Here is a 20,107-nt window from a genome sequence, read left to right on the forward strand (position 1 = left end):
AAAAACGGCTGAACGTATTTCAGTCAAATTTGGTAGACATCTTCAGAATTCAAATGGCTAGAACTGAAAAGGTTTTGGTGGGCGTGCTTGCATATTAATGAAGTTATCACAGTTTTAATTTTTCTGATACATGGTAGTCTATGGGAAGCCGGTATCTGTGGTTTGAGGGCGCTATCCCCACGTTACACTCTGGCTAGACGATGCTGAAATTAGACTCGGTTTCGGATTCGGTTTCGGATTCGGTTTCGGATTCTAGAGACTGAAAGAAATTTTATATTTTCAGCCAATTGTTACACTGTGGAATACTGGATTTCCTTACTTTCCCTGGACCCTTTTTTCAGCTAAAATAATATCTAATCACACTAAACAAAGTGAAAATAAGTATATAGGGATAACTTAGCGATACAAATTTTTGACAAAATGTCATGTGATCTCGATGACCTTTGACCTTAATATGAGTATATGTCCATAACTCAGTAACCACAAGTGCTACACCCTTCATATTTGGTATGATGGGAGACCTTATGACATCACATCCTGTACCTTATTAATTATGTGCATATCTAATTTGAGCCAGCAAATAGAGCTAGAGGTCTGATTTTTGGTATATAGGTATAACTTAGCAATACAATTTTTTTGACAAAATGTCATGTGACCCAATGACCTTTGACCTCAAATATACATATATGGCCATAACTAAGTAACCCCAAGTGGCTACACCCTTCATATTTGGTATGATGGGAGACCTTATGACACCACATATTGTACCTCATTAATTATGCGCATATCTAATTCTGAGCCAGCCAATAGAGCTAGAGGTCTGATTTTTGGTATATAGGGATAATTTAGCAATACAATTTTTTTGACAAAATGTCACGTGACCTCGGTGACCTTTGACCTCAAATATACATATTTGTCCATAACTCAGTAACCACAAGTACTACAGCCTTCATGTATGGTATGATGGGACAGCTTATGACGCCACATATTGCACCTCATTAATTATGTGCATATCTAATTTTGAGCGCGCCAATAGAGCTAGAGGTCTGATTTTTGGTATATAGGGATAACTTAGCAATACAATTTTTTTGACAAAACGTCACGTGACCTCGGTGACCTTTGACCTCAAATATTCATATTTGTCCATAACTCAGTAACCACAAGTGCTACAGCCTTCATGTATGGTATGATGAAACACCTTATGACGCCACATATTGTACCTCATTAATTATGCGCATATCTAATTTTGAGCCAGCCAATAGAGCTAGAGGTCTGATTTTTGGTATATAGGGATAACTTAGCAATACAATTTTTTTGACAAAATGTCACGTGACCTCGGTGACCTTTGACCTCAAATATACATATTTGTCCATAACTCAGTAACCACAAGTGCTACAGCCTTCATGTATGGTATGATGGGACAGCTTATGACGCCACATATTGTACCTCATTAATTATGCGCATTTCTCATTCTGAGCGAGCCAATAGAGCTAGAGGTCTGATTTTTGGTATATAGGGATAACTTAGCAATACAATTATTTTGACAAATGTCACGTGACCTCAGTGACCTTTGACCTCAAATATACATATTTGTCCATAACTCAGTAACCATAAGTGCTACAGCCTTCATGTATGGTATGATGGGACAGCTTATGACGCCACATATTGAACCTCATTAATTATGCGCATATCAAATTTTGAGCGAGCCAATAGAGCTAGAGGTCTGATTTTTGGTATATAGGGATAACTTAGCAAGACAATTTTTTGACAAAATGTCACGTGACCTCGGTGACCTTTGACCTCCAATATACATATTTTTCCATAACTCGCTAACCACAAGTGCTACACCCTTCATGTTTGGTATGATGGGACACGTTATGACGCCACATACTGTACCTCAATAATTATGCGCATATCTCATTCTGAGCGAGCCAATAGAGCTGGATGTCTGATTTTTGGTATATAGGGATAACTATAGGAGAGAAACTTTTTGACCAAATGTCATGTGACCTCGATGACCTTTTACCTTAAATATATATTATGTCAATAAATAAGTAACCACAAGTGCTATGTCCTTTGTATTTAGTAGGATGGGAGACCTTATGACAGCACACGCTTTACCTCATTAATTATGTACACATCTAATTCTGGGCAAGCGAATAGAGCTAGAGATCTGATTTTTTGGCATATAGGGATAATTAGGAATATAATTTTTTTTTTTGAAAATGTCATGTGACCTTGATGACCTTTGACCTTGATTATACATATATATGCATATTTCAGTAACCACAAGTTCTATACCCTCCAATTTTGATAGGATATTAGACCTTAAGATGTTACATCTTGTACCTCATTTATAATGCGCATATGTATTTCTTGGCTGGCCAATACTGCTAGAGGTCTGACCATTTTTCCCGATTTAGAACCGTAACTTAGACATGCCTCATGTGTTTCAAATTGGGAACAACGACATAGACCTATGTGCCCATAGATCTCAACATATACACTCCAATGATACTTCTTAATGACCACATTTTCCTGCCCATCAAGACTAGTACTCCTATTACAAGTGGGGACTATGTCATTGTAAATGACTTGTTGAGTTAATGGTTGTATCACAGTATTCGATATATCTAATTCTGTATTTTTTCCATTTTATATTCTGAATAATTACATTAAACATATTTCACTGTCTCCAGTACATTTCATTTAAGTATTTTCACTTCATGCACTTTATCCCTTTCATACATGTTCAAATATCTGACCAGAGAACAAACACTAAATAGTCCAGGATGGGAGCTACAGTGTCATTGACGCTATTTTTACTTCAGCCAATTCCTAATTTGCATATTAAATGAATTTTCATACTTAGGGATATTCATCTGAATTGACTTGATCAAAATTGATGTAACTTGTGCTATGTACATTTCAGACACTGTAATACAATATTATTGAAAGTCATTAATCGTTTTCTCTTCAGCAAATTCCTAATTTGCATGTTTAATGAACTTTCCTAATTAGAGATATATATCTGAATTGACTTGACCAAAGTTGACAAAACTTGCTACATATATTGCAGATACCATGATACAACATTATTGACAATATTTAAGCATTTTTACTCAAGTCAATTCCTAATTTACATATTTAATGAACTTTGCTTATTAGGGATATATACTGGGATTTACTTGATCAAAGTTGGCAAAACATGACACCATTGATGATTATACCTGGTTAAAACAATATCGAAAGTCATTTCACATTTTCATGTCAGCTAATTTACAATTTGCATATCTAATGAGCTTTCACAGCTCGGCATATATGGCTTGAAGGACTTGGCCAACGGTAATTACACTTGCTATATAAATGACAGCAGTCAAAGAACTTTAATATTTTTATTTCAGCTAATTACATATTTGTATACTTCATGACCTTTGAGAATTAATCAGCGGTGATTATTGTTCATTATGTTGATCATAATACTTTCAATGAAGTTGCAAACATGTGGCAAAGGTTCAAATTTACACATAACTGTATGAAACACGTGAGCATTTTCAGTTCATATCTGGTTCAGTATGGTAATCTATATGTATGTATGTGACCTCTAATACCGTAACCTTAATAGGCACATGCGAACATACTCATGCTTTTATTTATTGTGCATACAAACAAGTACATGTACAAGCGACTTTACTGTAATTTTAAGTATCAAATATAGTTCCTATTAGTTGGTATACTTAGACATTGCATAATTCAAGTTGTTTACATTAAAGAAGTTACATTCTTTTAAATATATTTTCATAGTAATTATAGTAATATGTAAGTAAAGAAGTTGAGGTCACTTTAGTGAGACATTTCTTTCTGTTGTTTGAACACGGTCCCTCTATCACCGGTGATAGAGGGGCCGTAGTTTGGAGTACATTATTTACTGTATTTTCTAGACTGAAAACTAGAGTCATATAGACTTTGGAAAGAGACATAAGTACACCATTCTTGTCAGCCTCGTTTACACACAAGCTCCCTAACGGCTGAAAGCATCGCTGTGGTACGTAGAGATTAACTTTTTGTAACAAATATGTTGAAGAAGGTGAAAATCTTTAATAGCTCATTTCAGGATTGCCTGACCAAAAATGGGAAAAATTGCTGCAGAAATACACAATTGAAGATTTCATCATAAATTCAACATATCACATGAAGATTATCCCTAAGAAAACGTCAACCAAAGCTAGCAAAAATTGCACCAGAAAAACAAAGTTGCAGATTTCATCATAATTTCAATCATATTAAGACAACCCTTAGGAATCTGTATACCAAATATCAAAGCTATCAAATAAGCAGTTTTTGAGAAACAAATTTTTTGACCAAAAATGGGAAAAATTGCCCGCAAAATACAAAATTGTAGATTTCGTCATGATTTCAATATTTCACATTTAGTTCATCTGTAGGAACCTGTATACGATATATCAAAGCTGTCAGACGAGTACAAATTTTTTGACCAAAAATAAAAAATAATGGACCCAAAAATACAAAATTGTAAATTTCATTAACCTTTGAATATTTCACATTTTGATCGTCCCTATGAACCTGAATACCAAATATTAAAGCTGTCAGGCAAGCGGTTTTGGTAAAATAAAATTTTGACCCAAAATGACAAAAAATCCCCTAAAATACAAATTTGCATACTTCTGAACAATTTGAATAAATCTTAAATACGCCATCCATACTGACGTATATCCTAAATATCAAAACTCTCCGACCAGCAGTTTTGAAGAGGATTTTTGAAGATTTGTTTTACCAAAAATTGCAAAAATTGTCTTAAAATACAAATTTTCATATTTCATCACAATTTGAAAAATCTATATAAGGTTATCCCTACGGACATGTAGACCAAATATGTAAGCTGTCAGGTCAGCCGTTGAGGATGATGATTTTTGCCCAAAAATAGGAAAATTGTCATCAAAAATACAAATTTTCATATTTATACCTACCATCACATTTTTTAAAAAAAATTGATTGAGGTTATCCGTGGGGACCTGTCCTCCTAATATTAAAGGAATCGGACTGACCGCTTTGAAGAAGCTTGGAATGTAAAAGTTGACAATAAGCTTTTCTTCGTTGACAGCGTAGCTAAAAAACTTACTCAGAAGAGAAACCCTGTTTATCACTTCTGTTCTCATACGAGGCAGAATTTATCCAGAACCTTATCAAGCAGAAAAAGGTCTCTGTAGCTCGTACTTTCAACCTTAAATTTAGATACATAGACGATGTTATTTCAATGAATAACTCTGAATTCAGTGACTATCTCGCTATGATTTATCCTCCAGAATCGGAGATTAAAGAAACTACAGAAAGGGCCTCTTCTGCTTCATATCAGGACGACATTTTACTTGAATTTGACTCTAATGGTCACCTTTCTACTAGGCTATATGACAAGAGAGATGATTTCAACTTTAGTATGATTAATTTTCCACACCTCATCAGTAATAATCCACTCTCACCAGCTTATTGGGTATACATTTCCCAGCTTATTCGATATGCAAGAGCATGCAGTTCATATGGTGATTTTGTAGAGAGACATGGCCATCTCTCTTTCAAACTGTTAAATCAAGGTTACACCATAGCAAGACTTGTCTCTACATTCAAACGCTTTTTTGGCAGGTATCGCAAGCTGGTTGATAAATACCATATCTCTCTTCGACAAATGATCACTGATGGCATCGGTGACATGGGGCCTTAGTTAGTGACCACTACCTATCTGACTTACAGATTGATATATGGCGGGTGCCACATGTGGGGCAGGATGCGCTTACTATTTTCGAAACACCTGACATCACTTCTTGGTCTTTTGGCCAGAGGTCCATATATCTTTCTTTCATGAATTTGACTTTGTTTGTGTACCGTCTATTTACTGTCTGTTCTGTGCTGCTTTGTGTCTATGTTTACAACTATTGTCTTACAAATTTTGACCTAGTGTTATTGGATTATGGATTGGTATGATTGCGATTATTTCATTCAGACAAACATGAAACGATGGGTACTCACTTTGAAGAGACACCTCTGCTGCAGATGTCTTGGCTGTAACTCCATCACTGATGTCACAGGTGTAACTTCCAGTTGAGTTTGCACTAACTTCAACTGCAAGCCAGCTGACTCCTCTCCGAGAATTATCACACTTTACCTCATTTGCCCACTGCACTCTTGATTCGTTGGTGACCGCCGAGCCATCTGGCTTTCTCCACGTTATTGTGAAACCATCCACTGGTCCATCTGCATTGCAGAAAAGGTTGACAACTCTTCCTTGGCAGGTTGCTTTGTTTTGATCTTCAAGCTTTGGTGCAAGGAACTCCAGTGCTCCGTCAGATTGTGTAACCCATAAATCAATGGAACGGATGACATCATTCTTACCAGGACGCTTTGCTTCATAGAGACCAGCATCTGATTCTTGAAAGTTAGTGATTACAAGTCCTGTTCCATCCAAATTGATGTACTTCAAACCATCTGCATGGATGCTGGCTGAATTCACTGTCCATTCCACATTTCGGACGGCACATGTCACAATGACTCTTTGATTTTGTTGAACTTGTTTATGTACTGGTTGCAGACCTTAGGTAATATGATAATCATTTTTCGGTCAGACGTTCAGAAAAAAGTGATTATAAAATTGAAAATTAGTCATATGGGTTGGCTAAGAGTACTAGACCAGATGTTTTCCTATGATAAATTGTCTGTGAAAAGGTTGTATACTGGGACTAACACGACAGAGTAAAGAGTTTATTTCCACCTGGACAGGAACTTTTTACTGCATGTACAAATGATTATGTAATTATTTGTATTTATCCTGGGTGATGGGCCACATTTTACACACAGAAAAAAGAAATCCCAGAAAAGAAAGCATGGATCTCATGTATTATCTTGCAATCTGCTGAATTTCTTTATCCTATCACATTCAACGACCAGATATTTACTGAAAATGCTCATTTGTTTCAAGTATATGTTGCAATTGTCTGTGAATTGACAATGTTTACTGACATTAGAGCCATGAGTTTGTAATTTCATTAATATTATAATCAACATCACAAGCACTATTCTTCATCTTTAATGTAAACAGAACGTTTTTAATTTGCAAACTAATAAATAGCTGAAATGAAATGATATGATAAATTTCTTCTACTTCTGTTATTATCATTGCATCATCATTTTATGTAGCAAGTTTGATTGGCTTTAGTAAAGTCCTTCAAAATGATATGTAAAAATTGTGAAAGCTAACTGAACATGCAAATTACAACTAGCCGAAATGCAAAATGTCTTTCACCGTTACAATAAACGTGTCTCATCAATATACATGTAGCTTTTCCCAACTTCCTTCAAAGTCCTTCCTGTTAAATGTCACGAATTGCAATTGGTAAGGATCAGAAAATGTGTAAAAAAGGAGTTGTCTGATTTAAAAAAACAAAATGCCTTTCATTGCCATTATATCATAGCACCTTTACTGTTAATAGCAAGTTTTGTCACTTTGATCAAGTCAATCGAGATATATATCCCTACCTAATTAGGACAGTGTATTGAATATAACAAGCTAATTTAATTTCTGTGAATAACACTTCTGACAAAACACTCAAAGCCAATATTTTCTTCAGCTAAAGCAAACCCATATAGAGAATTTTCCCTCTATATAAGGCAGCCATATGTTTTATGTGATGAAAAATGCCCCTACCTTACTCCGTTTATAAGCTTTGTAGTCTGCCCGACACATAACGAGTTGTAATGGTTCCAAGGCCTGCACAAAAAAGTCCACGTCAAAAACAAAGCTAAACATGGGGCCCGGGGGCGCCGACGTCCTTTGTACCTCCTGATGTTTATTATTGGACATGAATGTGAAGTTTGTCAAAGGGTCAAATTTTTTGGACATAAATGAAAGTTATTTGAATTGGTTGGTTACTGCTCCAGCATAACAAACACATTTAAATGTGATTGTCACCAGCTAGGATTATAACAAGAACATCATGTGCAAACCATCTTTAATTTGATGTTTGATCAACATCATAAGGCCGAGAAAAAAAATTGTGCTGTTCCGACAACCAGACCAACCCTATTTTTTACCTGCCGACCCTAAACTTTTTCAAGCTACGTAAACACAAAAGTAAAAGAAAGAAAGAAAGAAAGAAAGAAAAAACCCTATAAAATCACGCATTCATTATCTGGCATTTGGTTTTTGCTTGAACGAGGACGTCTTTTATGTCTTTATTCCTTTTATATGTATGATACGTTTTTCTGGAAATGTTGTGGGCAGTGTTTGATCGCCCTAAAGTCCTAAAAATACATAGTCAAAAATAAAAATATTTTGGAAAAAAATCCGTGCCGACCTACCTACCCAACAGCTCAATTTATTTATTCATTTTTCTTGGCCAAACCTTAATTTGCTAATACCCGTAATGAATTTGTATAACTTAAATTTGCATAATTTTTAGTGGTCTCCATCTATCAGAACCAAGCTACACCAATAGCATTTCAAGCAGAGGAGGAATTTCTCCCTTATGAGGAAAAAATAATGATAGATAAAGTCATGTATTTTCTAAATGGCATGATTATTGACGACATATGTGAGTAACAACAAGCTTACCTGTTGGGCAACTTGATTTAGGACTGCAATTCAGGAATGATGGTAGAGGAAAGAAATGCTTTAATGACAACTGTAAATCTGTTAAAGCAACTGGTTGCCACACACAACATATAATTACAACATTAACAATGTACAACAATATACAATGTCATTTCAAATGTTCAGTCAAATATGTGATAGATAATTAGTTGATCATATGTGGATTTTCTATTGAGGAGCCACTGCATGTTACCCATTGATTTTTTTGTACACAGTCATTTAATTGTTATTAATTTGTTAACCGATGATTGGAATATTGGTAGAGTTTGCATTTTCGCATGACAAGCAGTTGTAAGTTTTGTGAGAAAAAGAAGGGTAACGTTATGCAAAAGTACTATAATAACCCAATGTCCAGGCTACTTTTTCTCCAAATTTCAACATTTCAAAAGATTATCATTACACTCTAGTTGGATCGAATTGTGTGAAATTTTCATATTTATATTTGAAACAGTATCAAATAAAATAACATTTTCATTTGGCCATTAAGGCCTTAATTAGGAGTTTAGAGTCACTTTAACTTTGCTTATCATGATTTCAAACACTTCTTTGAATGTCAGTCTTCCAATGCTTGCCATTTTAAAATTTAAACAGACATTGTAAAACAAAATTGCCATTGGTTGGAAATAAAGTCTAGTTTCAGAAAAAGAATTATCATATTTAATATTTTGAAGTTTTTATGTAAATGTTTATTATTGATACCAAAACTCATGGTTTTTTACCAAAACATATGCTCTCTTCATCCTTTGAGTTAACTATTGCTGCCATATTAAACTTCAGGGTTGATAGTCGTCTTTGATGAGAACTATTACTTTCAAAAAAGTGTGCTATTGATATGCAACATATTTTGAATTTTAACATTAATATCTTCGTGGTTAAACATCCATCCTATAGCTTGATTCTTTGTTTTAGCAACTGCAAAATGGATTAGTCCTATATCTAGATCCAACATCCGTGGCATCAATCAATGATCTTGAGAAAGACATCACGTTTATTTCTTTGTTTATCATAGACAGGTCAAACTAAAATCTTCCTGTGTACGGTATATTAGAAAAGCATCACATCTAAACTCAGCATTTTTTCAAGTGCAAAGTTGTTTCACATACTTACATGTGTCAATGCCATGAATTGATAAAGCAAAATTTGTTCTATTAGCCCAGATAATTAGATATTTTGTATGACACTGTATTACAATATTGCAGCCTGAGAGGCATTTGAAGGATGACAGTGAATATCACAGTGTTTAACACAAATGATAAATAAGTTGGCACAGATCAGGCAAATATGGAAAAAATTAATATCTAAAAATTTTTAAAAAGGTGAATTCATTTCTCTGCCATGCTGAAAATAATCATTAATGGAAACTATAAGCCTGTCCACTTTGACTAGCAGTTTTTAAAACTTTACCTGTCTCAGGTACCAAACCCTGTCTGCGACATGCAGATTGCATATTTCGTGCCTTGGTTTGTAGAAAATGGGGATTAGAAAAAAAGTAGAACATGAATGCTGGTACTCCCTACAGTATTCTCGTAATGGTAAAATACATGCTTCTTAACAGATGGAACACATTGAAATTTTATGTCTAACCTTTTCCAATTTGGGAGATAACTCAGTGGGATATTATTCTTACCTGATGTCAAACACACATAGTCCACTAGTCTCATTCCAAGCACAGTGTGGATCTCCAGCACCATTACACTGACTGCAATCAGTGTATCTATGACACTGATACATGGGTACTTGGACTACTTTGTCATCAAAGCCAATGTACAGAGATGTGTCGTTGTCTGACTTTGCCATTACCATTGGCACACTAGAATTCTGAAGAAAGCGATAAAAATTAATTTTCTTTGTCAATCAATACTTTACTATTTTTCACATTTGTAGCTGTTAGTGAAGGGTTGGCACAGGCACTAATGTGAAAGACACTTAGAAGCTTGTATGAGCCAGGATTATGGTATTCATATCACAATATCAATAGTAATGAACATAATTGTAAAAACTGAACCTCAGAAATCCAATCAACGATTATCACTCACAGATATCATCAGCGTTTGAAATTGTCAAATATGGAGATAAAGCCAAAGATGAGAAAATGATATTGCCAATGTGTGGGTTTAAATCAAAAACTGGTGATTGTGATTTTGACAGATGCCACTCAGGTGAATTGGACCAACAGTATTCAATGTAACTTGTTATGGACAGTGACAACTATACTTTACAGATTTCAAATTATCTACTGACCTCCTCAGCCACTTTCACTTCTTCTAGTACATACGGGTTTCCATCATTGTACAGTACTTTCATTATGGTTCCTCTGTCTTTAAAAAGGTAAATAAATAAAGAGTAATAAATTATCATCATCAAAGAACCAAGTGGTCAATAAAGTACCAGTGAGCATGTAGTACTTGGGATTCAATGCATATAAGTGCAAAACCCTAGATATAGTACATGATTGACAGGATCTGCGTATTAAACTGAATTGTGCTACGGTGAGGTCATTGTCCCTCTATGACCCATTTTAATTACAACAGTTCATGCCATATCCTTCCCGATACTTCAATTGCGCTGTGCATCCCCACTGTGGCAGTACGTGTGCTTGGTAATATGTTGTCCTCCCTTGAGGTCATTCAAATCTGCGACTTGCTTTGTGATGCCTGGACACGAGCTATATCACCTCCTGGATATACATGTTTGTATGATTCATCAGATCACCTAACTCGCCACAAATGATTCATTTCCTTCTTTTGTTTAACAGACTCTACATATCCGATTTGAGTTTGATCCTATATTTTCTTCACATCACACCAATTGTCACATGCCAGCACAAAGACGTGCAATTAGACACATAGACAGACACCACATAGACAGAATTTCGGTCTCCTCTACATGGAAAAGTACTTCATGGGCCAAAATAGCAGTGTACAGTTTCTGCTTCCTCTAAATGGCCGAGCATTTCATTGGCCATGCAGTGCAAATTGGATTAATGATGCATATTTCTAAGGCCAGAGGCAATCAGCAGAATGGATGGTAGTTGTATATCTTGCTTACACTCAAAGTGTTTAATCTAAGGTGCCACCAAAGTGCAACGCGACTGTAAGGATACTGATGAAATGCCAATTAATGTAAAGAAAAGAAGCATGATCAGAAGCTTAACTAATAGCTTTACCACTTGAGCATATGAACAAATCAAGAATTATTAATTAAAACTACATACCTGTACCAATGTACAGTATGCGTTCTGATCCAACCTCTGTGCTTACAATCTGTGTAAATCTGACACCGATGAAGGATGTTAGCAGAGGAGGCTGCTCAGATGGAATTAATTTTGCCATCAGAGGATGCGCCTTCAATGCATTCAGAACAAGATCAGGTAGACCTGTACTGTTATCAACACACTGTATGGAGAAGAGATGCATCAAGTAGTTTGAGTATACATTGACTGCTGTACAGACATTGCTTGATAGCTTGACTGATCGATGGATGGATGGACTGACTGATAGATCTATGTGTACAGCTTTCTTGCTTTAGTCCGAGATAGACGTGTTTTGGGTGTGTAAGGCCGACAAAAAGTTTTCCAAATCTAATGTAGCTGTGTTTTGGGTGTGGTAAGAGTCACAAAACTTTTTATGTCCAAGATAGCTGTGTTTTGAGTGGATTTTTGAGTGGATTTGTATGATAAGGGTTTTTATATGTCAGAGATAGGTGAGTTTTTGATAGGGTAGAATGTTCCAAAAGTGGTCTCTTTTGCGTGGGATTGAACGAAAAAAAAATTTAACAGGTCCAAAAGTGGTAGGTTTCAGGTGTGTTGATATTTTCAAAGGTGCACGCCAAACACCTCTAGGCCTGGATGTGTGTTCATGGTGCACCAATAACCAACTTAGTTGTCCTAACTGGGGATGTTTTGGGTTGGTAGTGGGTGGGTTGACTAGCATTCCGGGTGTTTGTGGGTTATAGGTGCACCCGCAGTGCACTTAACAGGCCGTATTTTTGGTAAGGTACACCATCATATGTTTGAACTGTTCTGACTTCTCTATCATAATGTAGTTCATATTATGAAATTTGCATCGAACAGAAATGCTTGAACGCTGCTCCATTTATAAAGTAACATGTTTTATATGCATATTGTGTATAAGTGGCACACCTCTCCAGTATCATTCATTGTTTCCAGAAAGTTGATATACTTTATAGTTTCATGAAAATTGCTTCTGTTGTAATCCTACAGCAACGAAGAAAGATATCTTGCATGCAGTATGCATACCGAGAAACTTACTTCGTTGCATTTTATAGTAAACCTAAGAAATGTGTGGGCAGCAAGGAATACAAGATATACGGAATGCAGTACAAAAAGTCTTACTTCGGTACATTATATAATCCTTCAAATAAACATTATCTCTGTGTGATTTAAAAAAAGGTTTTTAATTGGTTTGTTTGTTTACTCCTTATAAACAATGCTTTTTTTACAGGATTCCAGATACACTTTATTCGATAATTTAGTTTTTAATAATGTAACTCAGATTTGACAAATTTTAAAACAAAAGATGTTAGAATGATTATAAAGTACCTACCTCCCCTGGTTTTGGATCCAAAGTTGGTATCGTTTCTTTCCATACTTGTCCGGCACTCCCTTGATTCCAGTAAGTACCATCATCAAATATATTGGACATGTTTCCCACATTGTAGGTGCACAAAGCAGGCATAGTAACACCATTCCTGTAAAGCAATATATCATGTTTACACTGCCATTTGTGCTCTGTATAAGATTAGAAGAGCTTCTATTTGTTAATCAAAGAAAGAATAAATAGATATCTGTTTGCAGTCAGAAATTAATTTTATTCTTATAAAGGGATCATTGAGCATTACACTGCACAAGAATAAATAGATATCTGTTTGCAGTCAGAAATTAATTTTATTCTTATAAAGGGATCATTGAGCATTACACTGCACTTGATTGTATATATCCGAGGGAACTACATATTCCACGCTCGATACACTGTGCAACAAGATGACAATTTTGTTTGGCAATAAAGTTCTTTCATTTGGAAAAAAGACATTTAAATTTTGCTTATCCTTGAAATCAGCTTACATACTCTCCTAAGCTATTATGCAGATGATCGAGGTATTAATCACTTTACTCACCTGTTTGCAGAAAACACAGCATAAACAACGTCATCAACTTGCACTGTATCCTCTGAAAACGTACAAATTTGGCACTGTTGAGAAAATGACTCAATCATGGCATGATCTTGTCTGAGAAAGGCTATGATGTTCAACGCTTGCTTATCAAGGTACTACTTGGACTAGCTGCTGTTTTCATCAACTGCTGCATAGAGGCCTTAAACGAGAGCTTTTTGTAAGCTGCTAGATCAATTTGAAAGAAAGTAGATACTGTCGCTGGTATATATATATATATATATATATATATATATATACAATGAACAGTCTCAGTCATTATTACATGCCTCTTATATGGAACGTCGCAAACTCGTAGGATTCAATGGTAAGTTGATGTTGTTGAGGGCCCCATATAGAGTCATCATTTGACTGAAAGTGAACGAACTATTTTCAACTTGACAACTTTGGCATTTGAAAGTATTAAATGACATGTTGTACAAAGCAAAATTCGTTTAGAAAATGATGCATAAATAATCGATAAAGGCGCATAAGTAATGATAGAAATATCAATGTGCCATTCGAGAATGAAAATAGTTTTATTTTTAATGCATTTTCTTCTGAGAATGAAAAAGGATATGTTTGTCATTTATTTGCAAACAAATCCTAGCATTTTGGGTGAACATTATGTCACGAGGCATGTAATAAAACAGAATTGCCCAAACAAGGGGTGTACCCTTGAGGCAAAAGACTTAATTTTGCTCTCCTCGTGTTGGGCAAATGGTCACACACCCTAAGGCATATAGTTCCTTGTTTAGGCTGTAATATATGATGTTGACTAGAGTTGACTTTGTTTGTAATGCATCCAAATTAACTTCAGAAATGTAAAATATAGGTGTGTTACAACTTTGAAGCCATGTGTCTGAAATTTTACAGGTTACATACTTGTCAGTTTGAGCAGGATCGGTTTCGATTCTGCTCCACCCGTACAATACTGAGATAGACACAGTCTCCACTGCATCGCTATATAGCAATGAAATATAATTATAACTTAATCCCTTTCATATAAGCCCAATGCACTATCCACTGCCGTTTTCTCATTCTTTAACAAAGGGATCAGCAATCAGTAAAGAGGATTTATCAGCATTTATACTTGATTCAGTTATTTTGTGGATAACAAGGTGAAGGCCACCTGTGCCACCTGTGCAGTATATTATATATTATATATATATATATATATATATATATATATATATATATATATATATATATATATATAACAGCAAAATGTGATCTGCTTATACAATATCACAATATGAACTTATTTTGAAGAATCGGATATTGTTACACAGTAGTAATGTAGGGTTGATTAACAAATTTAAGCTCATCACTTTGTCTTTCTTCTTTATGCAAGGCAAGAACATTTCAACTAACAAATGACTATGCCATATTGGCAAGGGAGGGAAAAACCTCATTGTGAAACACTGTAATAGTATTGGCACATGTCAACCAAATTCGCAACCTTAAATCATAATTCCAAGGTATACAGCTTTAGAAATGATGAAAGTATTGAACTATTGTGGTGTGTGTGTGTGTGTGTGTGTGTGTGTGTGTGTGCAAAACAGACTGTCAGGTTTGGCAGTCTAAATGCTGAAAGAAATTAACTACATATTCAAAATTCAATCCAAATTATATACCAAGTATTTCAGTACAGTAATGTATAATGTACATGCTGCATGGGCTGTCGGCTCAAACACAGAGACATTCTGTGAAATAAATGGGCATTTTTTGAGATTTTACAGTTGTTAACCCTTACCAAAACTTGGTACTCAAAAGTCTCCTTAAAGCAAACATAAGCCCAACAGAGGGTATACTTATGGCAAAATGTGTACAATTGATGTATACATAAATCCTACTTGACTTTGGAGAAGTTGCACCAAATATTTGTGTTATATGAGACAAATATATGTCATGTACACATAAAATGTACTCAGAATCATGTCACGAGCCAATGAAAGTCTAGTATAATAATCATGTCTGTTTTGCATATACATGAAATGACACAGTAAATCACTAGCTGGAGACAACTTAGAATTTGTAATGACAGAATCTTGCATGTTTTATGTATACATAAAAAGTGCATACATAATTTCAGATATTTTGACTATTCTTAAGTGCATTTATTCTATTGTAGCGCCAACAGTAGACCACTATGTAATCTGTTTTACCCATGACCCTGTTCGTTCATCATGGTTGCTCTCTAGTGTAGTTAACGTGAGTATAAGAGTCTATACCATCCTTCCCAATCTGCTCATTATGTGATGCACAGGCACCACTTAACGAGGGCATTTACTAGAACCAAACCTTGTAAAAAAGCGATTACTCTTTTTTACCACTATATCACTTATCAGAACTTCATCTGTATGGAAATTAGGACAGCATAGTATTCAGATTTTACATTTATCAAAAACACATTTATATGTTGTACTATATTTTTTATAAAGGGCCTGTGCATGTTGGTGCATGTAGGTACGTATAAGGGTAGGTATTATGTACCAAGTACCAATGTTTATTTTCAGTAACATCAAATCGTACTTGGGAGTTTACTTTGTCCGTACAGAACTCACCCATAAGCTGTACACAGTTCCTACCCACTGTGTTGTATGTGCAAGTGCATTTTCTGTGTACATGAGAAGTACTCTATGGAAGGCATATGAGTATACATGAAGTTTACATAAGACATTCAACTTCATAACTGCTTGGTGTGGCATCAAATCCTACATAGAGTATACTCTGTATAAATGTATTCCATACTTACATTTTACTGAAATCGTTTACATTTTTAGGTCAGTATGTTTAAGAAGAAAGAGCAAAATTTTGTTCAACATCAGTTCTTCGCTTACCGAGTATATCATAGAATTGTTGAAACTCATCAAAATCACCACTTGTCGATGTCACAGAACATTCCAGTCGTGCCTTTAGATAGCTGGACCATCTGCCACTCATTACATTGGTATTTCCGCCCTTATCAATCTTATCAAGCAAAGAATTATATAACAGTTGTGAAAACAATTCATACATTGATCACCTGAACTTTTATAATGTGTCCCTTCTCTGTAAATTGACATAAAATGTACTATTGATATGAGTACATTATATATAGTGTAGAATTTGTTTATACTGTTATGCTTGACAAAAATATTCTGACCATGAGGAGTACGTCTAATTAGTTTTCTAATTACCTTCTGCTACCATTTTTTAACTGTATTCTTTATTTGATGGCAATTAGTGCCACATTTCAGCAGTCATGTCATCATCATGATTGTCAGTGTTGCATGCAGATCAGATCCACAGTGCCTCAATCGCCTCCGATCTATTTTGTGTCCCAAATCTGGATTGAGCATATCCAGGCTCAACAATTAACATGCATTCCTGGGAAGGTTAACTGTATGAAGCATTATAACCATATAGGGGAACGACAAGGAGCTATATTGCATACCATATATACTGTACAGTTGAGGTATGGAATTTTTCAGGTTTCTTCTGCCTTGCTAATGACACATACTTAAAACCTACAAATATTTAATCCTGGCGCCTAATTGTACACCAGATTTTATTCATCAGATAATAATGTACACTTAAGGGACATTTAACCAGTGCTGGGTGTACCCACTTTTGTTGTATAATTGTTTGTACTAATGAACTCACTTTTTGGGCTTTGGCATTACATGAGTCGACAAGATACATTAGAATGATAATCATAGTTATTTGTAATAGAACTAAAATACTATTTTAGCCAAGTACTAAAGACTAACTGAGTATCATTACCCCACTGTTGTACCAATTATCATTTGAAAGTGAAAATTACAGCTGTATATTGTCGACTGGGTAAAAAAAAAATAACAAGCATACACAAGATGACAACTGGCTAAATTGGACATTTTGATCAATTTAATATCATTGCATGTCATTGTATACTTTGAGTATTAATTTTTGAAATTACAATGCAGAAAAGGTATTTTTCTAACGCATTTGATCAATACAAAAGAGTTGATCTTGTACGATTTTCCTTAAGAAAGGTTTTGCTAGGTATCTGACAAATTAATTTCTGTTAATATCATTGAAATTAAAAATTATGATGGTATTAGGTTGTTTCAACTATCAGGGAAGCGAGTGCGTAATACATTAATGCTCTAAAATAACTCTGTGTCAAGAGTCTATTTTGATGAACACAAAGTAGGCAAATAAGTTAAATACAAACATTTTTTTAGATGCAGCGATCTCACCTCACAGACTTTTGCAACCCTGGAGTACGTTAATTCTTGGGGATATTGATTTTCATTCTCGTTGGCAGTTTCCCTGAAGAAAAAAAGGACTTCTTCCAATCCGTCATCTCTGATCACAGAATGTGAAGAGATAAATTCTGACTCTGTAAAAAATAACAAATTCATTCAACTGAATTCTCATATGTGTATGTATCATAATTTTATGTTATTTTGTCAGGCATAATAACAGCAAAAGTGTGATTTGCTTATACGATATCACAATATGAACTTATTTTGAAGAATAGGATATTGTAGTAATGTAGGGTTGATTAGCAAATTTAAGCTCATCACTTTGTCTTTCTTCTTTATGCAAGGCAAGAACATTTCAACTAACAAATGACTATGCCATATTGGCAAGGGAGGGAAAAACCTCATTGTGAAACACTGTAATGGTATTGGCACATGTCAACCAAATTCGCAACCTTAAATCATAATTCCAAGGTATACAGCTTTAGAAATGATGAAAGTATTGAACTTTTGTGGTGGTGCAAGTGAAACATCGGATAATATCATTCTATGTTACCAATAATTTGGCCACAATTACAATCTGACTATGCCATTGTCAATACCTTTTAGCCACTTAGAGTCATCCTCTGTCTGCAATTCTGGGCTGCTCAAGGAGTTTTGACTTCTGACAACGGCTGGTTTACTTTGATCCCGTATTAAAGCTGTGTAGAGTTTATTGTCTTGTCCAAACATAGCTGTCACTGTCTCGCTTGGTTTGTTTGGGCACTTGGAAGAACCTGGAAAACCGTCATCATCTTGAGCAAGCTTCAAAGAATGTGAAAAAATTGACAATTATTACCTTTAATTGCACCATGAGACAGAAAGTCAAAGAGATGAAAGTAGTTTGGAAAAATTATAACTCCTTGGACAAAAATCACATACTTGAATTCCAAAAATATTGAATCAACTCTGATTGAAATTGTCTCATTGGACCTACAAATGCAATTCAATATTTTCTGGACCCATTTGTAAAACAGTTAGGTAAAAAAATAGGAATACAGACCAAAACATAATATGCGAATAATTAAGAATTACATGAATGGGAATATTTAGCAGCTAAAATTTGCCAGTCCTATCATTGCACTTAAAACAAAGTTAGTAGTCCCTGGGAAACTACATCTAAGTACAATATCTGGTCACGTTTAGAGTAAGATAATAGTTTTGCTCAATTAATACTTATTAACTTCTGTTGTAGCAACGGACTTCTCATTCTACAAAAAAATGAGATGTTACATTCAAGTGTAATCCCATTAATTTACTGGAATGTTTTGACATTTATTTTCCAGGAAGTTTTTTAATTTTTTCATTCATTTATACAGTCATTGATGATAATGTTAGTAACCTAGTGAGGCTACTGATGTGCTTCAGTACCCAGGTGCCAAAATTGATACGGGTATCAATCATCACCACAGGAGACTGTTGACAACATTCAAGAAGGAAAACATCCTTTGATTTCTTTCTACATGCGTATGTAACAAACTCACTGTTATATTTCCACATTCATAGTCTCTAATTCTCAAGTTTTACATCATCTCATGAAGTCTAATCAGCTTTGGTACCTTTATTGCCATTTACTACAGACTGTTATAAAAGATTACTTCTAAATAGTACTCACTGAAGTCTTGTTCAAATGGTAACATCTTGACCACTGTGCATTGGTTCCACAAATCAATAATTTGTCTTCTGTGTTAGGATCATCCATTACAACCTTGATGAAATTTCTACATTCGATCTCTCTAACGATCTATGAAAATAGCAATCGTATTAACCCTTAGGGTGCAAAAGTCAATATTTGTTGCCCTTACAAAATATACCAGGCTTTTGCTTCTCAGATTTTCCCCAAAAGGTTTATTAAAAACAATAGCAATGAAAAACGATGTCCATTTGGTCAAAAATTGTCAAAAAAATTACAGACAAATTTATAAAAATCGGTAAAATGAACTAAAATTCTAGTGGGAAAAATACAGCACTTAAAGGGTTAACAATGGTGGGATAACACAGATTGAGT

At 34.9% G+C, this 20,107-nt stretch overlaps 1 protein-coding gene across 1 annotated transcript in view; it reads right to left on the reverse strand.

The window, feature by feature from the left end:
* The window catches only part of LOC139121900 (semaphorin-2A-like), a 33,959-nt gene that overhangs the window by 2,832 nt on the left and 11,020 nt on the right, over positions 1-20,107 (reverse strand). Inside the window, exons 5-15 of the mRNA XM_070687193.1 lie at positions 19,715-19,843; positions 18,663-18,864; positions 18,055-18,197; positions 16,672-16,801; positions 13,796-13,847; positions 13,225-13,369; positions 11,874-12,054; positions 10,901-10,977; positions 10,287-10,477; positions 8,621-8,643; positions 6,043-6,603 (exon numbers count right to left, since the gene is read on the reverse strand). Of these exons, the coding sequence (XP_070543294.1) occupies positions 6,043-6,603; positions 8,621-8,643; positions 10,287-10,477; positions 10,901-10,977; positions 11,874-12,054; positions 13,225-13,369; positions 13,796-13,847; positions 16,672-16,801; positions 18,055-18,197; positions 18,663-18,864; positions 19,715-19,843 (1,834 nt within the window). The remainder of the gene's footprint in view (positions 1-6,042; positions 6,604-8,620; positions 8,644-10,286; positions 10,478-10,900; positions 10,978-11,873; positions 12,055-13,224; positions 13,370-13,795; positions 13,848-16,671; positions 16,802-18,054; positions 18,198-18,662; positions 18,865-19,714; positions 19,844-20,107) is intronic.

Source organism: Ptychodera flava, chromosome 21, assembly GCF_041260155.1.
Source record: "Ptychodera flava strain L36383 chromosome 21, AS_Pfla_20210202, whole genome shotgun sequence".
Classification (NCBI taxonomy): Eukaryota; Metazoa; Hemichordata; class Enteropneusta; family Ptychoderidae; genus Ptychodera; species Ptychodera flava.